An 18232-nucleotide genomic window follows, 5' to 3' on the forward strand; every position below is an offset into this window, starting at 1 on the left:
GGATACGACGTGAGAACTGTCGTGACTCTTCTGGATCTTCGTCAATCATCACATACACCAGTCCTCCAGTCCTCCAGTCCTCAAGTTCACTACAGCACTCCGCAGTCACCGATAACCGCCATTCATCTGTACGGTTTAAGGCTTTTGCTGTTACGTCCTGTTTGCCCAGGTAGACGGAGATAGTGCATCCGTCGAACGCGGGCTGGTTGTCCAAAAACCGACCCACGCTGCAGGTTTCTTGGTCACCTGTTCGCTTGATTTTCGATTCCAGCCCCTCGGGGAACGCTACGACGATCCCTGGGTCTCTGTATAGGCGCCGTCATACCGAGCTCTTGCTTTCTTTCCCTCCCTAGACGTCCCTTCCAACTGCTCCCCAACTGACGGGCAGAGGGACTTGGGGAATCACAACGACTGTTGACAATGCTAGAAACGCCGAACACAAAGAGACTATCCCACGATTTGCTTCGCGCTGCCTTCGGATTTTACCCCTGACTTCCGCGGGGAACCGCTTCTAGTCCACCGCCTTTCTCGACCGCTTCCCTACCCTTCGGGCTCGTTATTTTGGCCTCTGGCGGATCATTCTGGCTATCATTCAGGCTTGATATGACTGCGCGGCCACTGCCGTCATGGCCTTGCAAACCAACGTTTTAAGGGACGGGCAATGGCGGACAGAAACCGTTAACCTCCATACCATTCTCAAAGGGACTTCCACGCCCAACCCCCCTGCCGAAGACACACCTCCGGAACCTCCCTCCTGTGGCATTCTGACAAGGACGATCGTCGAAAGTCCCGTTGCTCATTGGGTCTTGCCTGCTCGTCTGCGGTCGGCCCGCTACAACGATGTTGTGTTCGTAGGCGTAAGTCCCGCTTTATTTTCCCCGTCAGACCTCTCTTAAGCATGCTCGCGAGTGGAGGGTCTCAATGTCTCTCCCCAGCTCCTGAAGCAGCTTTCGGCCTTTGACCCAAACTCACACCCGAAAACAGGACCACTATGTTCAGGTCAACGAACTGCGAGAGGGAGGTCAACTCCACGAGATCTTGAAGAAAGCCGATTTCGGGTCTCGCATACAGAATGCTCACGTCATCGGCAACCTGTTCGAGAGGCCCGAAGCAGGGGATGATGACATGGCCTATGATGAGGTCAAACATGAGGAGGAGGGCCTTCTCACGTCCGGGTATTCTTCAACCACCCCCCGCCGTCCGAAGACCGCCCTACCGCCTCACCTATTGTTCTTGGTGCTTGAATCAGGCTCCTTCGTCTTTCTCTTCATCCGCCGGTACGGGAATCAACTGCGGTTTGTCGCGTCTCAGTTTTGTCACCCCGGCCGTAGGCTCGGCAACCTAGGGTTTCATGTGGCAGTGGACCCAAACTCGCGGTACATCGCAGTCGCCGGTGTTGATAACAAGTTTATTGTTTACGAGCTCGAGTCTTGGGAAGTCATGGCCGAGCAGTTTTCTCGCCACATGTCCATCAACCCCATCAAGACATACTTTCCCAGGCCCGTTCAGGCACTAATACACAAGATGGAGTTTCTCCATCCCCGGCCGGAAGATGATTTCCACGTCATTTTACTTCTTATTCTCGTGAAGCAAGGGGCCTCCAGCATGGTCCTCTACGACTGGGAGAGGGGAGACGATCTTGAGCGAGCTCTTTCGGTGGAGAAACATGGCCACCGCATGCCAAGACAGCACCGCATGCCGCTCTTCCTGGTCCCCCTGACTGTCAGGAATTCGTTCCTCTTAGTCTCGGAGAATTCCATTGCGGTTTGTAAGGACCCTTTACAGGGGCCTCCTGCGTATGAAGGCCTCGATCCCGGCACGCACCCTACAACGTCCTACTACCACGGGCTTCAGCGCCCCTTATGGACAGCATGGGATCGGCCCGTTCGGCGAAGGGGGTACTATGAGGGAAAGGATAACATTTATCTCGCGAGGGAGGACGGTGTCATCGTCTTTCTTGAGTTCAATACAACCGATGTCGTCGAGGCAAGTATGAACGTCGGGAGCTGCAACTGCACCATCTCCACCGCATTCACGACAATGTACGATGCTTTTACCGACGTGGCTATTGTAATGGGGGACTCTGGCCTGGGAATGATCTGCCAGGTATACACTACCACGCACAACCCACTATGTTTCATAAACCACTAACAATCCTTTCTTTGTTTCGAGTAGTTACGGCCAAGGGAGCCTCTCGTCGAGTTGGGGACGATCCCCAACTGGTCTCCTGCTCTGGATTTTGTCACGACAGACGAGTTCACATCATGGGATCAGCGAGCGAGCCCTCGAGGCAACCTAATGGCCGACTGGCGAGACCATCCAGGACCTCGGCCCAGGAAATGCGACAGGATGTTCGCGATATCCGGCAAGGGAATGCAAGGAAGTGTCACGGAGCTCCGCTGGGGGCTTGCCGCCAATGTCGGCTGGGAGATCCCGTACGGGTCTCCTGTAAAGCAAGCCTGGGTCTTCGCGGCAGCAGGCTTGCCTGTTGTCGGGTCAGGATACTACTTGTTGCTGGCTCTGCCGGACTCGTCCGATGTCCTCCAAGTCTCAGGGGGCGACTCGTTAGAAGTTGACCGGCCGGATCCCGACATTGTCCAGTTTGACATGGGCTCGAGAACTTTGGCAGCGGCCCAATTCTCGGACCAAAGCATTGTACAGGTGACGGAAACGTCGATTACTCTGATAACAACGACTCAGAGGTGAGAAAATCTCTTGCAACTCCCACTTACCATCCTACCATGCCGTGAAGAGGCCCTGACTCGGCGACAGTGTGCGGTATCGTTACGATTCTTTTCCGGGTATCGAGGGGAAAGTCGAGCAGGCCACCGTTAGAGCCTGTCGTGTTGCCGTCTCAACACGTGCAGAAACCCAGTCGTTCATCCATACTTTCAGCGTGGACTCTGCGGATGCCTCTGCGTCTCTATCTCAGACATTTAATGTCACCGGGGAAGTCACATCACTTGCTTTCGGCCAAATTGGCGACCGAGAGCAGTTGCTGGCTGGCATCTGGCACGAGAACGAAGCGTATTTGGCGGTATATGCTCTAGACGAAAACAACGAGGTGACTCCGATCTTAAACAGACTGGAGGCTGGTGAGTTCAATTTTACCATCCCAATAATCCTGACAAGAGTCCTTTAGCAGCGGTTTTCGCAGGACCTTAGCCGGTAGTCCTCAATGACGCATCAGATGGGCTGACTTGAAAGATTTCGCAGTCGAAACGGCCACCAACGAAGGCGCACTTTCGTTGGAAGCCATAACCATTATAGCCATCGTGGACGAGACTGCGTCTGCGACCAGCATTGCCCTGGGCTGCCGAAGCGGGTACCTCGTTATGATGACGATGATGAGCGGCCATGCACCTTTGCAAGTTTTCGTCTCGCGCCAAAAACTTGCATCGGTCGCGCTCGACGTGTTCCCCGTCCATAACCGACATCTTCCCGGCTCGGTGCTGGCTTGTTGCGACGAGCAGCTCGTGTTGTTTCAAGATTTCGATGCGAGGCAGACGGGACGGTTTAGGCAAAGGCATCGTATCATCGCCAATGACGTCAAGGACCCGAAGATGACATCTCCCCCCATCAACCATGCAACGGTCTTGAGGCACAGCATCGGTCAAAGCGACCACGTAAGTGTACTCATTCTTTCCAACGACCGGGTCCTTGTCTCCGAGCTGTTCCCGAAGCCTCGGGCTATCCCGAGGTATTTACCGTTGCACGGTACACCTACGAAGCTCCTCTTTTCACAGACGATGCAAAGCCTGGTAGTAGCAATGAGGACCAGATCGGGAGAGGCCACCCTTGCTATCGTGGATCCCGACAGCGGTGAGGACATCTCTGTGCCTACCGAAAAGGAGGGTCGCCGCGTCGACTTCATCAATGGGCTGGGCAAGTCCGCAGGAAGGATCCATGACATGGTGGAATGGGTGTACGAGAAGGATGGGAGGACCTGGCTGTATCTGGTGGTGACGACAAAGGAAGGACAGCTGCTCGTCGTCTCTACCGAACGGGCCGCCTACTCTTCCGAAGAGGGAGGTGACATGAGTGGACAGGGCGGCTCAATTAGACGCATCCGATACTGGACGCGGTACAAGAAGACCGTCGGCGAGCACAAGCCCATCTACGCCGTTGTAGGTGACGGGCCGGATCTGATCTACTGTGTGGGGCAAACGCTCTACTGGGATGTCCTGGATTTGAACGACAGGAAGTTGAGGGGCCACACGGGGATAGAGCTACCTTCGCCCGCCATTTCACTGCGTCTCGTCAAGGGCATGGTCTACGTGCTGACGCTGGACCACTCGCTGCTCATTTATAATTTCAAGGCAGGGGGCCAGCTGGTGCACAGCGACGTTGGTAGCCGGCATGCAACGCATTATATTGAGATGGGAGACAGCCGCGACGAGACGCTTGGTTGGCCGGTGACGTTGATCTGCGAGCTCACCCGCGAGTTCGTCGGGGTCTGGGTCCCGTGGAAGGAGCCCGGGAAGGAATTCCAGGTAGTCTTCGAAGGCAGGCTCCCCGCGGGTGTTAGGAGACTCCGGCGTGGCCGCGTCCGACCCAGTTGGCTGGCTCTCGAGCCGCGGTTCGGCCACATCCCCAGCACTGTGGACGGGGCGGACATCTTCGGCATGTGCCTGAACGGGTCGCTTCAGCACTTCTCCCTTTTGAGCACGGAAGCCTGGAGGTTCCTGAGGCTCGTTCAGACACTTGTCGTGAGGCGTCAGCGGGCCTCGGACGACGAAGCTCATCGCGAGGACGACGCGAGCATGGGAGAGGGCAGACCCGTCATAAAGCCGCATGATGCGCCGAGGAACAAGCATATCGACGGAGACGTGTTGCAGAGGTGCCTCGATGCCAGAAAGTTGGAGGAGCTATTTTCGCACGGCCAAGACACCAGGCTGGCAGACCTGTTGCGCGAGCGGCTGGATAGCTTGGATGGGGGGAAGTGGACGACGGGGTTTAACGGCTCGCATCAGAAGTACGTCGAATTGGCGTATGACGTTGTGGAGTATTATCTCTCCCCTGTCTTCTAGATGGGAGGGCCCAGGTCTGGGTGAGATGAGGATGATGATGGACGAAGAGGAGAGGAAGGTTTGCCCTTTTACTCGGTACTTAAAAGTATATACCTACCTTGCCTTGCTTATCACAAAAAAAGTACGAAGTACTAGACTACGTCCTGTACCAATCTCATCACCTACCTATTTGGTTCCTGCGTACAATACCCGTTCAACAAAAGAAAGCCCATCCTAATAATATAATAAAATACCTACACGTGTAAACAATGATAGGACCGGAGTTAGGAGTTAATAAGGTAAGGTAGATAAAGGGACAATGATCCTGATAAGAGAATATGGGGTACTTTATCTGTGCGGGGCACCTGTTCGTTTTGGAGCCGCGGGGCTGGAGGGGCTGGGTACCTTACGGAGTAATTAACGCCTGGCTTACCTAAGGTACGCAAAGGACTAATGACTGGTGGCGGCTCGTAAACCTAAAACCTTTCACACGTAGATGTACACACTACATGCATATACATTGTTGAGTTAAAGTGGCGGCGCACTTCTCACCTGGACGTAATTTTTCAACTTTTTTTTCCCTTCTTTTTTTCCACCTCGTCCAACTGACACCAACACTACAGCAAGAAGAAATCATCAGCACCAACCGTCTCGTGTGGTTGTCAAAGTGCCGTCAAACCGCTCGGCTCTAGAAAAACCAGAGGTCTCGGTACCTTAGCATGTTGTGTCAGACTCGACCCGGAAGTGAAGTCCAGTTTCCGCATTCACTCATTCCTCCACCTCCTCTACTGAACCGCTAGAAGCCCGCGAGCTTCGTGTACGCCCCGTCCGACGTTCGAGAGACTAGCCGTTTATCATCACCAGACGCTCACTCTCGTATTTATCTTGAAGAAACAAAGCACCGCGATATATTCTGAACCTTCACTACGTCAAAATGCCGCCTAAGAAGAAGGGAAACAAGAAGGGCGGCAATGATGATTGGGAGGCCGAGCTCGGCGAGACCATAGCTCCCGTTTCTGCTCCTGCCGATCGTGCCGATGCCGGTGCTGAGAACCCCGATGAAGACGACGCTCCCGCCGGCGGCCTTATGGCCACACTGCGTAAAAACAGAGAGAAGCGCAAGAAGAAGGGCATTCAGGATGAACTGGAAGGGGAGGATCCTCCCGGCGCCGAGCCTAAAGCTGCAGAGGAGGCCACTATGGAAGACGAGTGGGTTCTCCCCGAGCGGAAAGGCAAGGGAGGCAGAGGCAAAGCCGAGTCCCCCGCCGCCGAGGACACAGCCCAGCCTCAAAACGGCGAGGCCGAGGCTCCTCGTGTCTTGACCAAGGCTGAAAAGGAGAAGCTGAAGAAGGAGAAGGAAAAGCAGCGCAAGAAGGAAATGGTGAGCACCCTATACATATATTCATTCCTCTGAACAGCGTCGTCAAAAATGACGTTGTGCATAAGAAACACAGCAATCTGACTGACTGTTTTGTGACCGGCATGCAGGCTGCTAAAAAGAAAGCCGCGGGAGGGGCTGCTAAACCCGCCGAACCGGCAAAGGCTGCCGAGAAGAAACCCGCCTCTGCTCCGGCCGCGGCCCCCGCTGCCGAAACGCCGACAACTACGGGCGGTCCCAGAAGCAAGAAGATGCTCGCCATGATCCAGAAACAACAGGAGGAACTTCGCCGTAGGCAGGAAGAAGAAGCTCGTCTTCAGGCGGAGGAAGAAGCTCTGGCCGCCGAAGAAGCCAAGCGTCTCGAGGAGGAGCTAAAGCGCAAGGAGGAGCAGAAAGCCCTCAAGAAGCAGAGGGAGAAGGAGAAGATCGAGCAGCAGAAGAGGGAGGGCACCTACATGACAAAGGCGCAGAGGGAAGAGAAGGCAAGGAATGAGCGGAAGCTCCAGCAGATGCTTGCTGCCGGCATCAAGATCGGTCCGGCAAGTGAGGCTGGAGAAGCTGCCGCCGAGAAAAAGAAGCCGGCAGCGAAGAAGGCCGGGCGGAAGGCCGCCGAAAAGGTTTGTGCTCTCGTCCCTACAATATGGTGGTAGCTGGGGGTTCCAGGAAAATCTAACTCGGGGGGGTTTTTTTTTTTGCATAGGTGGACGAGGAGACGGCGCTCGCCGAAGCTGCTGAGCGTGCCAGGCAAAAGGCCGAGCAGCTCGCCAAGGAGGCCGAAGAGAAGGCGGCCCGGGAAAGGGCCGAGGCTGAGGCTGCCAAGGCCGCACAAAAGGAAGAGAGCGATGTTGAAGATGACTGGGAAGCCGCCGCTGAGGAATCCGATGTCAAGGACAGCTGGGATGCCGAGTCCGACCAAGAGGAGGATACGAAGAAGACGAAGGATGCGCCGGCAGGGGAGGAGACCGAATCAGAATCGGAATCGGAGTCGTCAGAAGACGAAGAGGAAGCGGCCAAGAAGCGGACGATGGCGGCGCAAGAAGCACAGCGTAAGAAAGAGGCTGCAGAGAGGCGAGAAAAGGCACACCAAGCTGCGATGGCGGCTCGGTCCGAGGACGACCTCCGCTCGCCCATTTGCTGTATTCTGGGTCACGTCGATACCGGAAAGACCAAGCTTCTGGACAAGATCCGACAGACCAACGTCCAAGAAGGCGAGGCCGGCGGCATCACCCAGCAGATTGGCGCCACCTACTTCCCCGTGGAAGCCATCAAGCAGAAGACGGCCGTCGTCAACCGGGACGGCAAGTTTGAGTTCAAGGTGCCCGGCTTGCTCGTCATCGATACGCCCGGTCACGAGTCCTTCTCCAACCTCCGGTCCCGTGGCTCGTCCCTTTGCAACATTGCCATTCTGGTGGTCGACATCATGCACGGCCTCGAGCAGCAGACGCTGGAATCCATGCGTCTACTGCGCGATCGGCGAACTCCGTTTGTGGTGGCGCTCAACAAGATCGATCGTTTGTACGGGTGGAAGAAGGTCGACAACAACGGCTTCCAGGAGAGCTTGGCGCTGCAATCGAAGGGCGTCCAGAACGAGTTCAGGAACCGCCTGGAACAGACCAAGGTCCTGTTCGCCGAGCAGGGCTTCAATGCCGAGCTCTTCTACGAGAATAAGTCGATGGCGAAGAACGTGTCCCTGATTCCCACGTCGGCCCACACGGGCGAGGGTGTGCCGGACCTGCTGAAGCTCATCGTCCAGCTCACGCAGGAGCGCATGGTCGGGTCCCTCATGTACCTGTCCGAGGTGCAGGCGACCGTGCTCGAGGTCAAGGCGATCGAGGGCTTCGGCATGACCATCGACGTGATCCTGTCCAACGGTATCCTGCGCGAAGGCGACAAGATCGTCCTCTGCGGTGTGGAAGGGGCCATCGTCACGAACATCCGAGCCTTGTTGACGCCGGCGCCGATGAAGGAGCTCCGCGTCAAGTCGGCCTACGTGCACAACAAGGAGGTCAAGGCGGCGCTGGGTGTCAAGATCAGCGGGCCGGGCCTGGAAGGCGCCATTGCCGGCTCTCGCCTGCTCGTCGTGGGCCCGGACGATGACGAGGACGACCTCGCGGACGAGGTGGAGGGCGATCTCGCGGTCCTGTTCAACCGGGTCGAGAAGACGGGCCGCGGCGTCAGCGTGCAGGCGTCGACGCTGGGCTCGCTCGAAGCGTTGCTCGATTTCTTGAAGGACTGCAAGATCCCCGTGGCCAACGTGGGGATCGGCCCCGTCTTCAAGCGCGACGTGATGCAGACCGGCACCATGTTGGAGAAGGCCCGCGACTACGCCGTGATGCTCTGCTTCGACGTCAAGGTGGACAAGGAGGCGCAGGCCTACGCCGACGAGATTGGCGTCAAGGTCTTCACGGCCGACATTATCTACCATCTCTTCGATTCGTTCACCAAGCACATGGACGCGCTGCTCGAGAAGAAGAAGGAGGAGTCCAAGATGTTGGCGGTGTTCCCGTGTGTCCTCAAGACGGTGGCCGTCTTCAACAAGACCAACCCTATCGTTATCGGTGTCGATGTTACGGATGGCCAGCTCAAGATCAATACTCCTATTGCAGCTGTCAAGACGAACCCGGTGACCAATGTCAAGGAGGTTATCAGCTTGGGACGAGTGTATGTTTTTTTTTTTCTTTTTTCCTTTTTTTTTCTTCCCCCTTTCATTCCTTTCCCCTCTCTAGCCTTCTCCAATTGAACTCACTAACCCGCATCTCTACATAGGACCTCGATTGAACGCGATCACAAGCAGATCCCGGTGTGTAAGAAGGGACAGCCGTCAGTGGCCGTCAAGATCGAAATGGGCGGCAGTCAGCCCACGTACGGCCGCCATCTCGAGGAAGAAGATTCCCTGTACAGTCTCATCTCCCGCCAGAGCATCAACACCCTCAAAGAGTTTTACCGCAAGGACGTCACCAACGACGAGTGGCAGCTCATCGTCAAACTCAAGCCGCTCTTCGACATTCAGTGAGCGTCTCGGGTGGTCATCTTGTTGTTCTGCGTGAGAACTCCGGATCTTCGGGCTCTGGAGACGCTGGGTATCCATTGTCGTTCACGAGTTCCTTCTATGTTGTTTGGGATGAGGTTCAGGTTTCCCTGTCGGCAGTAGTCCATGGGAAGGAAACCAAACTTGTTGCTGTGAGCGCTGAAGGGGGGCGGAAAAGAAAAAAAGGGACGACAGGAAAGGGGGTTGGGGGGGCCGCACCGTTGGTTTCCACATCTTCTCCCCTCATTTCCTCGCTGTACGGTTGCTTCTCCCCCTGAGCCTCCCTTACTGTCTGCGGATGACGTTTTAGTTTAATGCATTATGGAAAATGTCCTTTCCAGAGTGAAGCAGGACATGGACGGCTAAAAGTGAAACGAAGAGAAGGATAAGCATGGAAAGCCGGAAATAGATTTTCGTCAGTGAGCACACGGCCCTCTTCTTTTCCTTCTGTAGCTTCGCAAGTATGAAGTACGGTGAGAGTATACAAAGTGATTTTTATGTGTTCAGCATGTACGGACGGCCTTTGTCCACGGCTGAATAGATACGCAGGACATCTCTCCTCAATTCTCATATGTGATTATTTGATAGATGGTCTTCAGTTCGAAAGTCGGGCCACCCCTCTTCGCGCGATTTTCTTTCACGCAAAGGAAGACGTTCGAGGCAACAACAAAAGAGGAGCGAGTTCATGACATCGGTCTATTCTATGTGCTATTTTCATTACTTTTTTTTGCTCATCCGCGGTCATCCGCGGTCATTCGTCGGAGGCTGTTGGCTCTTTCCGGCTGCCTTCCGTCAATTTGCCCTTTGCTTCCACCAGCGACAATCGTGCTCTTTCCGAATTCATGCCCGATTCTATCTAACCGGTTCGCCAGATCATCATCCATCATACGCGTCGAAGAAAGAGAGACATAGGAGACGTGGAGATCCTCTACTTGGTGCCCTCGCCAGCCTCCTCCACCTCGGGTTTGGCCTCGGCATCGGTCATCTCCTCGTCCTTGGTCGCATCGGCGCCCTTGTCGCCCTCGGCGGCCTTGCGGGCCTCCTCGGCAGCGCGCCTGGCAGCCCGCTCGGCCTCGAGCCTCTCCTGGGCGGCTCGACGCTCGGCGTCTACCTTCTCGAAGTGGCGCTGCACGATAGGACCGGCCATGGCGCGCAGCTCGTCGAACTTGGCGATGTATACGGCCTTGGTGGTGTCATCGCCCTCGTCATAGAGCCAGTCCTGCATACTTTCGTTAGACGGCAGTTCGGTAGGGAAGGGGTAAAAAAAAAAAAAAAAAAAAAAAAAAAAAAAAAGGTGCTCACCTCGCTGGCGTCCAGCTTCTCCCGAATCTTGGCCTTCTCATCATCGCTGACAAACTCGGCATATTGGTCGTCGAGCTTATTCCGGAAGTCGTAGATGTACGTCTCCAGCTCGTTCTTCTTCTCCTCCGTGTCGGCAACGAGCTTGTCCTCCATCACCATGGCCGACTCCTTCTCCAGGAGAGCAGCCTTGGCGGCCTCGGAAAGCGCAGCGGTGCCGCTCGAGATGGGGAGGTCGCCCTTGCGAACCTGCTTCTTCACCTTACGGGTCCTCTTGGGAGCTTCCTCCTTGTTGTCGGTGTCCATGGCCTTGTCGGAGAAGGTGCGGGTTAGCTTGTTTAGGAATCGATCTGCGCGGCCGGAAATAGACTGGAAATTGGACATGTTGGTAAAATGGGGAAAAGTAAGGGGAGAAAGGGAGTGAAAGAAGAGGGGGGGGAGGTGGGTCAGAACAAGAATGAAAAAAACGTACATCAGGGTCCTTCTTGTCTCCGTCTTCGTCCTTAATCTCCTCCTCAACTTCCTGGTCCTCGACGTAGTAGCCGCTCTCGACGTTCAGAACGCCGTGGATGTTGACGCGAGCCTTGAGCTTGCAGATCATAAAGTCGTCCTTGCCGTCGGCCTTGACACCCTTGACGGAGAAGCGACCGATCCAGGGGTTGATCTTGCCGGGGAGTTGGTCCGGGTTGACGTACTTGGCCTCGAGGTCGAAGGGCTGTTTCCGGTAGAAGGTCAGGATCTTGGTGGAGGGCACGACGTTGCCGCGGTTGAAGACGGTCAGGCTGGTCTCCTCGTCGGGGATGTCGGCGGCCTTCTCCCAGGTGAACTCGATGGGGTAGGGGGTGATGTCCTGGACGGCGAAGTCGCGGACGCGGAAGACGGGGGACAGGATGGCGCAGCTGAAGGCGCAGCCGCGGGCGACGGCCTCGTCCTGGTTGAGGGTGTAGGACAGAGTCTTGCCGAAGAAGCTGTGGATCCTCTCCTTCAGGGCGGGGACGCGGGAGCCGCCGCCCAGGACCTCGACCACGTCGATGTCGTCCTTGGTGAGGTTGGCATCGGCCAGGGCCTGCTCCAGGGGCACGTGGGCGCGGCTCAGCAGGGGCTCGATCATGGCCTCGAACTCTTGCCTGGTGACCATGCTGGAGGCGTCGACGTCGGGGGTGAGCGACTCGACGTTGACGGGGGCCTGCTGGTTGGCGGACAGGATCTTCTTGCACTTCTCGGCGGCGACGAGGGTACGGGCCAGGGCCCTGGGGTGCTCCATGATGTCGACCTTGTACTTGCCCTTGAACTCCTTCTGCAGGTGGTCGACGACGGCGCGGTCAAAGTTGCGACCGCCCAAGTGGCGGTCGTAGGAGGTGGCCTTGACGACCAGCTCGCCCTTGCGGAACTCGACGATGGAGCAGGTGTAGTTGCTGTGACCGACGTCGATGAAGGCGACTCGCCTAGGCTTCTCTTCGGGGCCGGGCAGGTCGAGCTTGGTGATGCCCCAGCCGAGGGCGGCGGCGGTGGTGTCGTTGATGAGACGGAGCAGCTTGAGGCCGGCGATCTCGGAGGCGTCGATGAGGACGCGGCGCTGGATGTCGGTGAACCAGACGGGGACGCTCATGACGAAGTCGGAGACGGGCAGCTTTGTCTCGTTGGCGGCGGTCTGCTTGATCTTGCTCAAGTACATGGCGATGAGCTGGGTGTTGGTGAACTTCTCCTTCTTGCCGAGGTAGTTGACCTCGGCGCCGACCTGGCCGTTGACGTCGACGAGGGGCGCGAAGATGTAGGACTGCTCGATCTGGGTATCGGGGTCGTTGAAGCTACGGCCTGCTAGGCGCTTTAGGGAGCCGACGGTGTTCTTGAGGTTGGACATCTCTTGGGTTTTGGCCGTCTCGCCGATGTATCGCGACTTGGGACCGAATCCCACCATGGACCTGAGGTAGGGATTTCAGTCGGCATTACGGTTCGTCAAGACAGAAGCAGTCCAGGGGGAGAGGGTGCAGGACAAGACTTACGGGGTGGATCGGTTGGAGACCTCATTGGTAATCTATGGCGGGGTGTCGCGATGAATTGTTAGTCTAGTTCGATCCTTTTTTTTTTTTTTTTTCTTTTCTGTGGTCATGGTCGCATAACCTCAACTCGGCAGAGGTAAGACGGAAAGGGATACATACCACGTCGACGCCACGATTCCTCGCGACGGCAATGACGGTTTTGAGGGTTCCGAAATCGACGCCTAGAGAGGAGGGAGAAGGTTAGTTTGAGGGCTATTGATAGTGAGGGTTGCTCGGGGGAAAGGGGGGGGGAGGGGCAACGGGGGAGACGCAAACCTACCTACAACACTCATGATGGCGGTATGAAGGTTAACTGTAGTTGGGGATGGTGGGCGTGTATGATGGTGGGAAAGTGGGCAGCGAGGCTTGTGCCTTGCAGCGAAGGAAAAGGCAGGTAAGGTATGAAAGGACCGGGCCGGTGGGGTGGCGGTCAAGCAGGCGGTCAGAGAGATCTTTAGATTGCGGGAGGGATGAGATCAAATTTGGTGGGCAAAGGTAGAGAGTCGAGAAAGAGGGGCAGCAAACAAGTAATAAGAAAAGAAAAAAAGAAAAAAAAAAGAAAAAAAAAAGAGAAAAAAGAAGAGATTTTTCTGGAAGACCCCGAGTGGGCCAGGCGGTTATCTACTAAGTTGAGTCCGGGGGTAAAAAGAAAAGAAGAAAAAAATAGACGAGTGACGGGGTTTCCAAGCTTCTGTTTTTTTCACTATACTAGCTGATTGAGAAATAGCCAAGGGTGAAAACTCGGTTCGCTTGAAGTTGTGTGTTGTGTCTGGAGGATTTGGGATTTGGGGTTTGGTGATGGTTTTGATAGGCGGTGATGGTGATGTTCGATGCTGGTTTTCCTTCTTTCTTTTGGTCGATAAGGAAAATTTCAGTCGTCTCTGGTCGCAGTTACTCGTGGGAAAGCACGACGTAAAGGCAGGCAGGTAGGTACATATAGCTCAGGTAGGTACGAAGTATTCGTAGATATATACCTAGGTAATAAGGTAGGCAGCTGCAGTAAAGTAATAAGGTAGGTACGAAGGAGGCATACCTGCCCAAGATGCTAGTTCTCTAGATGGAGGGGCAGGACTCGCGGTCGTTTCCCCAAGACTAAGAAGTACCGATGACAGGAGAGATACATTTGTCTAAGTTTTCCTCCATGATAAACACAAATCCATCTCGCCCAAGTTTTGGAGAATGGACCACGTATTGAGAGGACATCAGAGCCCCACCAAAGTGCCCGGAGGCCGTTCAAAGTACCCATTTAGTACCAATGACTTGCCCCGCCACCAACGGCAAAGGGTCGTCGAATTCAAAAGAACTTTCTCGACTCGTCTCAGCATCACAAACTCTCATTCGATCTCCCCCTTTTTCTCTGTCCTCTGGCCATCCCAGGCCTTTCCTTCCCATATTACCTACAAAGTACTTGGCCCTTGATGCCAGATCAGAATTTCCAATTTCTCCCCGCCCCAAATTCCCATTTCATTAGCATACCTTTACGTCATCATCATCCGACATTGGCTACCTTACTTACCTAAGGTATGCCGTATAAACAGAGCAATACAGAAGCACATGTTGGGTTTTGCGAGAAGAATGGGGTGATACACTACAGAGAGAGTACTTTGTACGAATGGATTTCGATTGCCGTTCTGTTGTCCCTCTTCATGCTTCACCGTTTCTTCTCTGTGCAGCGAAAGAGATATCCGGAAAACGGTCGAACAGTCTTGTCAAGCCTCGGCGTTTTGTGAAGAATGCGTCTTGTCACGTTAACAACCCCTCCTCTATTGGTGAGGTCGTAGATGTACAGTGTACAGCGTACACTGCAATTCGTTTAAGGTACGGAGGAGTCACCGAGTTGCCCCACCGAGTACAACGTAAGTAAATGTACTTTGGTAGGTACCAGAGTAGGTATTATTCGAGATTATTCGTTTGTGAAACTTGACAACTTCATTCTTCGTGACCCCATCTTCCTTTTCCATGACTCTCCTTCCCCCACGTGATGACTCGACCGTGCTTCGGTTCCGTCCTTGGTCCTCGCACAAACCAAGTCACTCCAAAAAAGGAGTCCATTCGGAGATATAGTGTCACTCCTTCCGCGACAATGGGGAATCGCTAAATCCGGCGCGTCTCAACTCGGCTGCGTCGTGGAACTCGAACACTCTCCCCGGTGGAGGGACCGACGTCCGTCTGGAACCACCGCCGCCACTTCCAGTGCCTCCCCCACTGCCTCTCCCACCGTCTCTCGCACTGCCGGCGGCTCGCCAACGTCCCCAATGCGGTATCGTCTGGTCCCGGGTCGTCTGGTGAAACTGCTGCCGCTGCTGTTGCTGTTGCTGTTGCTGTTGCTGTTGCTCTTGGTGTTGGTGTTGGTGTTGTTGCGTTGCTAGTTCGTATTTCCTGCGATCCTCCTCTCCCATGATGAACCTCTCTATCCGACTCGAAACGCTCCCCGAACTGCCCACCGTGCGCTTCGACTCGGTCCGGTCGACCTTGCTCTTACCCCGCCATCCCGATCCCGATCCCGATCCCGATCCGGACCCGAGTCTCCGGCGGGGGGGACCAACGTCCCCTTGGTCATCGACGTCGTCAACTGCGACGCTGGTGAGAGGCGACTCGTCCGGGTGAGCATACCAGCCTCCCTTTGTCCTGGACCGTGCCACGAACCGCCCATCCACCGCGTCGGGGGGTCGAACCACGCTTCCCCTTCTGCCGAGCCCACCTAGCCCTTCTTCTTCCTCGTAATTATCATCATCCTCATCATCATCGTCATCAACAACATCATCAACATCATTGTCGTAATAATGACCACCATCACCTCGCCCGTAAGGGGAAGCAGCACCACCACGCCCTCCAGCAGCGGCCTTCTCCTGTCGGATGCTCTCCCTCCGTGCGATGGCGGCCGGGATGAACGACTCGGGCACGACGTTCAAGTCATCGCCCGCCTCCTCCGCCTTCTCAATAGCCTGCCGCGCCGTGGTGTTCGTATCCGCCGCCGCCGCGTCGGCCCGGGGCCCACCCCACGTTCTTTGTCCTGCCGTGAAAATGCCGTAGACCATGTAGAACCAGTTGAAGAGCGGGTTGAGGACGAACATGAGCGGGTAGAGCCAGACCTTGAACCTCTTGAGCTTGGCGCCAAAGTAGAGCATCAGCGACCAGTTCAGCCCGAGCGACACGGCGACGAACCCGACCGGCAGGCGGTCGACGCGGCTCGACGTGGTCATGATGGCCAGCAGCAAGATGAAGAAGAGCAGCGCGGTGGTGCGGATCGTGTTCTGCATGAACCGCACCAGCACGAGCAGCGGGTAGCGCCGCCACAGGCGCCAGTCGGTCAGCATGCAGGCCTCGTTGGTGACGAAGCCGAGGAACCAGCGGCGGCGCTGCTTGACCAGCGACCGCGCCGTCTGCACGGCCTCGGTCTTGCAGAAGGCCGACGTGCACATCTGGATCTGGTACCGCTTCTTCGCCCCGATCATGAACAGGTGCGTCAGCCACCGGTCCTCGCCCAGGTGGCACTTGGCAAAGTCGAACAGGTCCTCGCACTGCTCCGCCTTGTCGGCGAAGTAGTACTTGGCCATGCGCCGGAACGCCGAGAACCGCAGCATCGTCAGCGCCCCCGGCAGGCACGTCACCGCCCCGCACCCGGACTCCACCGTCCGCTCGAACAGCTGCCCGTGGATGTACTCCATGTCCTGCAGCAGCGTGAGCAGGCTGTGCTTTTTCGTCGTGGACGTGATCACCCCCGTCATCGCCAGCATGTCCCGCCGGTTGCCCGGGCTGAGCTCCATGTCGTACACGAAGTTTTGCAGGCAGTGCCGGTCCAGGATGCAGTCCGAGTCGATGAACAAAATGAAGAGGTTGTCGTTCCGCCGGAGGTAGGCCTCGTACACCCGGTCGATGAGCTTGAACGTCAGCTTCTGGCAGTGCCGCTTGCCGCCGTGCGGGAACCGCGAGACGGTGATGCGCGCGGCCTTGTACGTGACGTCGATACTCCTGGGGTACGAGTCGAGCGCCGTCGGGACCCCGAGCTTCTCGATGGTGTTTCGGTAGAGCTCGTCGTCTTCGTCGCCGCCGTCGAACGACAGGAAGACGTGGATGCACGACGGCGGATAGTCGCAGTCGACCACCGAGTTGACGGCCGCGGCGAGCACCTCGGGCTCCTCCTTGTAGCACGGCATGACGATGACCACTTTCGGCGCCGACACCTCGTCGAGGAGCCGCTTGATCCGCTTGGTGCGCCCCAGCTGGTGCGTGACCAGCTGGTAGGTGCAGAACAGCCAGGGGATCGTGAGCAGCCCGGCGAAGGTCCAGAAGGCGAACCACTGGAAGAAGTGGACCATGTCGGCCGGCCAGTGCCTGGACACCGCGCTGGGCAGCGGCAGCGTGACGACCATGATGGGGAGGAATATCAGTCGTAGAGCAGTGAAGAAGAAGGCCACCACCACCGACAAGACACGGATGGTCCAGTGTTCCGCTTTGACAAAGACCTTCCAGAGACAGTAGAGAAAAGCAGCTATCCACAGAAACCATTCCAACAAGGCTGCCACCATGATGAGGCCGACGATGGAAGTATATACAATCTTGGAACAAAGTCAGCGCCGTTTGCACGAAAGGGGGAGAAGCCACAGCCATCACAACGTACGTCTTTTACCGGCCACTCGGCCGTAATGTCGTCGGCCATTTTGGCTATATTTTTCCAAGTTTTAGCATTACAAACTTTATTCGGTAGCGATTGCGAGATGAAACATGGCGAAGGAATCTTTGATCGAAACGGAAGAGAGGGAGCGAGAGAGAGAGAGAGGTTAGGTTCAGGTTCAGGTTCAGGTTCTGGGGTGTCCCGATTTGCATGTCTCAAAGCAATGCCTCAAAGCAATGCCGCTGCTACTGCTGCATCTCTCTCCGTGTTCCCTTGGTCTCTCTGGCCTCTTTTGGCGGGTCCGGATACCTGCAGCTCTGTCTGGCTGGGCAAGGAGCCAATACGAAGGAAATATAGGCAAATATAGGATCAGTCTCCTTGTCTTCTTCCACTAAGATTCAACGTACTCCGTACTTCGTATAAACCCCTTTATTGCCCCGCCGTCGCCAATGAACGACATCATTTTTTTTTTCTTTTTCTTTTGAAGCACCGATACGTGGGCCTCTCGGCTCTCGACGGTCCAGGAGTCGTGTCATGATAGACATAAACAGTCGACAACCCGTGGCCCCGTCGTTTAACTAGCCACTTCGTCAACCATTTGAAAGCGAACCAGCTACCTGTATCGAGTCTTGTTAGAAGTTGTAATTATCGCGAAACTACGCAACTGATATAACGACGACTGAGACGCTACCGCTACCGCTACCGCTACCACTACCACTACCACTACCAGACAAACGCCCCTTGCAAAACGCTCGTCCTCTAAAATATATCTTCCCCGTAACGACTGTGATTATGCATTCATACCTAGGTTGGATAATATTGACCACGGACAGAGGCCCACTCATCTCATCCACGCAACATTTG

General features: G+C 55.8%; 4 protein-coding genes across 4 annotated transcripts; 2 read left to right on the plus strand and 2 right to left on the minus strand.

The window, feature by feature from the left end:
- Positions 1-626: 626 nt before the first annotated feature.
- On the plus strand, positions 627-5030 carry SODALDRAFT_277774 (hypothetical protein; the record flags this gene model as incomplete). Its single annotated transcript, XM_028608084.1, has 5 exons — positions 627-857; positions 985-2106; positions 2176-2702; positions 2773-3095; positions 3208-5030. The coding sequence occupies 5 exons, from the start codon at positions 627-629 to the stop codon at positions 5028-5030; spliced, it is 4026 nt and encodes a 1341-aa protein (XP_028466502.1).
- A 913-nt stretch (positions 5031-5943) lies between these two features.
- Positions 5944-9400, plus strand: SODALDRAFT_277315 (hypothetical protein; the record flags this gene model as incomplete). The annotated part of the gene is made up of 4 exons (XM_028608055.1): positions 5944-6390; positions 6498-7004; positions 7088-9048; positions 9154-9400. 4 exons carry the CDS (start codon positions 5944-5946, stop codon positions 9398-9400), a joined length of 3162 nt encoding a protein of 1053 aa, XP_028466503.1.
- A 764-nt stretch (positions 9401-10164) lies between these two features.
- Positions 10165-13335, minus strand: SODALDRAFT_168640 (hsp70-like protein). The gene is made up of 6 exons (XM_028606990.1): positions 13034-13335; positions 12874-12935; positions 12718-12749; positions 11187-12636; positions 10718-11083; positions 10165-10634 (listed from the first exon to the last, which is right to left on the minus strand). Exons 1-6 carry the CDS (start codon positions 13044-13046, stop codon positions 10344-10346), a joined length of 2214 nt encoding a protein of 737 aa, XP_028466504.1. The 5' UTR covers positions 13047-13335; the 3' UTR covers positions 10165-10343.
- Positions 13336-14619: 1284 nt separating this feature from the next.
- On the minus strand, positions 14620-17508 carry SODALDRAFT_350870 (hypothetical protein). The gene is made up of 2 exons (XM_028613505.1): positions 17375-17508; positions 14620-17312 (listed from the first exon to the last, which is right to left on the minus strand). Exons 1-2 carry the CDS (start codon positions 17411-17413, stop codon positions 14820-14822), a joined length of 2532 nt encoding a protein of 843 aa, XP_028466505.1. The 5' UTR covers positions 17414-17508; the 3' UTR covers positions 14620-14819.
- Between the last annotated feature and the right edge of the window lie 724 nt (positions 17509-18232).

Source organism: Sodiomyces alkalinus (assembly GCF_003711515.1).
Source record: "Sodiomyces alkalinus F11 unplaced genomic scaffold SODALscaffold_5, whole genome shotgun sequence".
Classification (NCBI taxonomy): domain Eukaryota; kingdom Fungi; phylum Ascomycota; class Sordariomycetes; order Glomerellales; family Plectosphaerellaceae; genus Sodiomyces; species Sodiomyces alkalinus.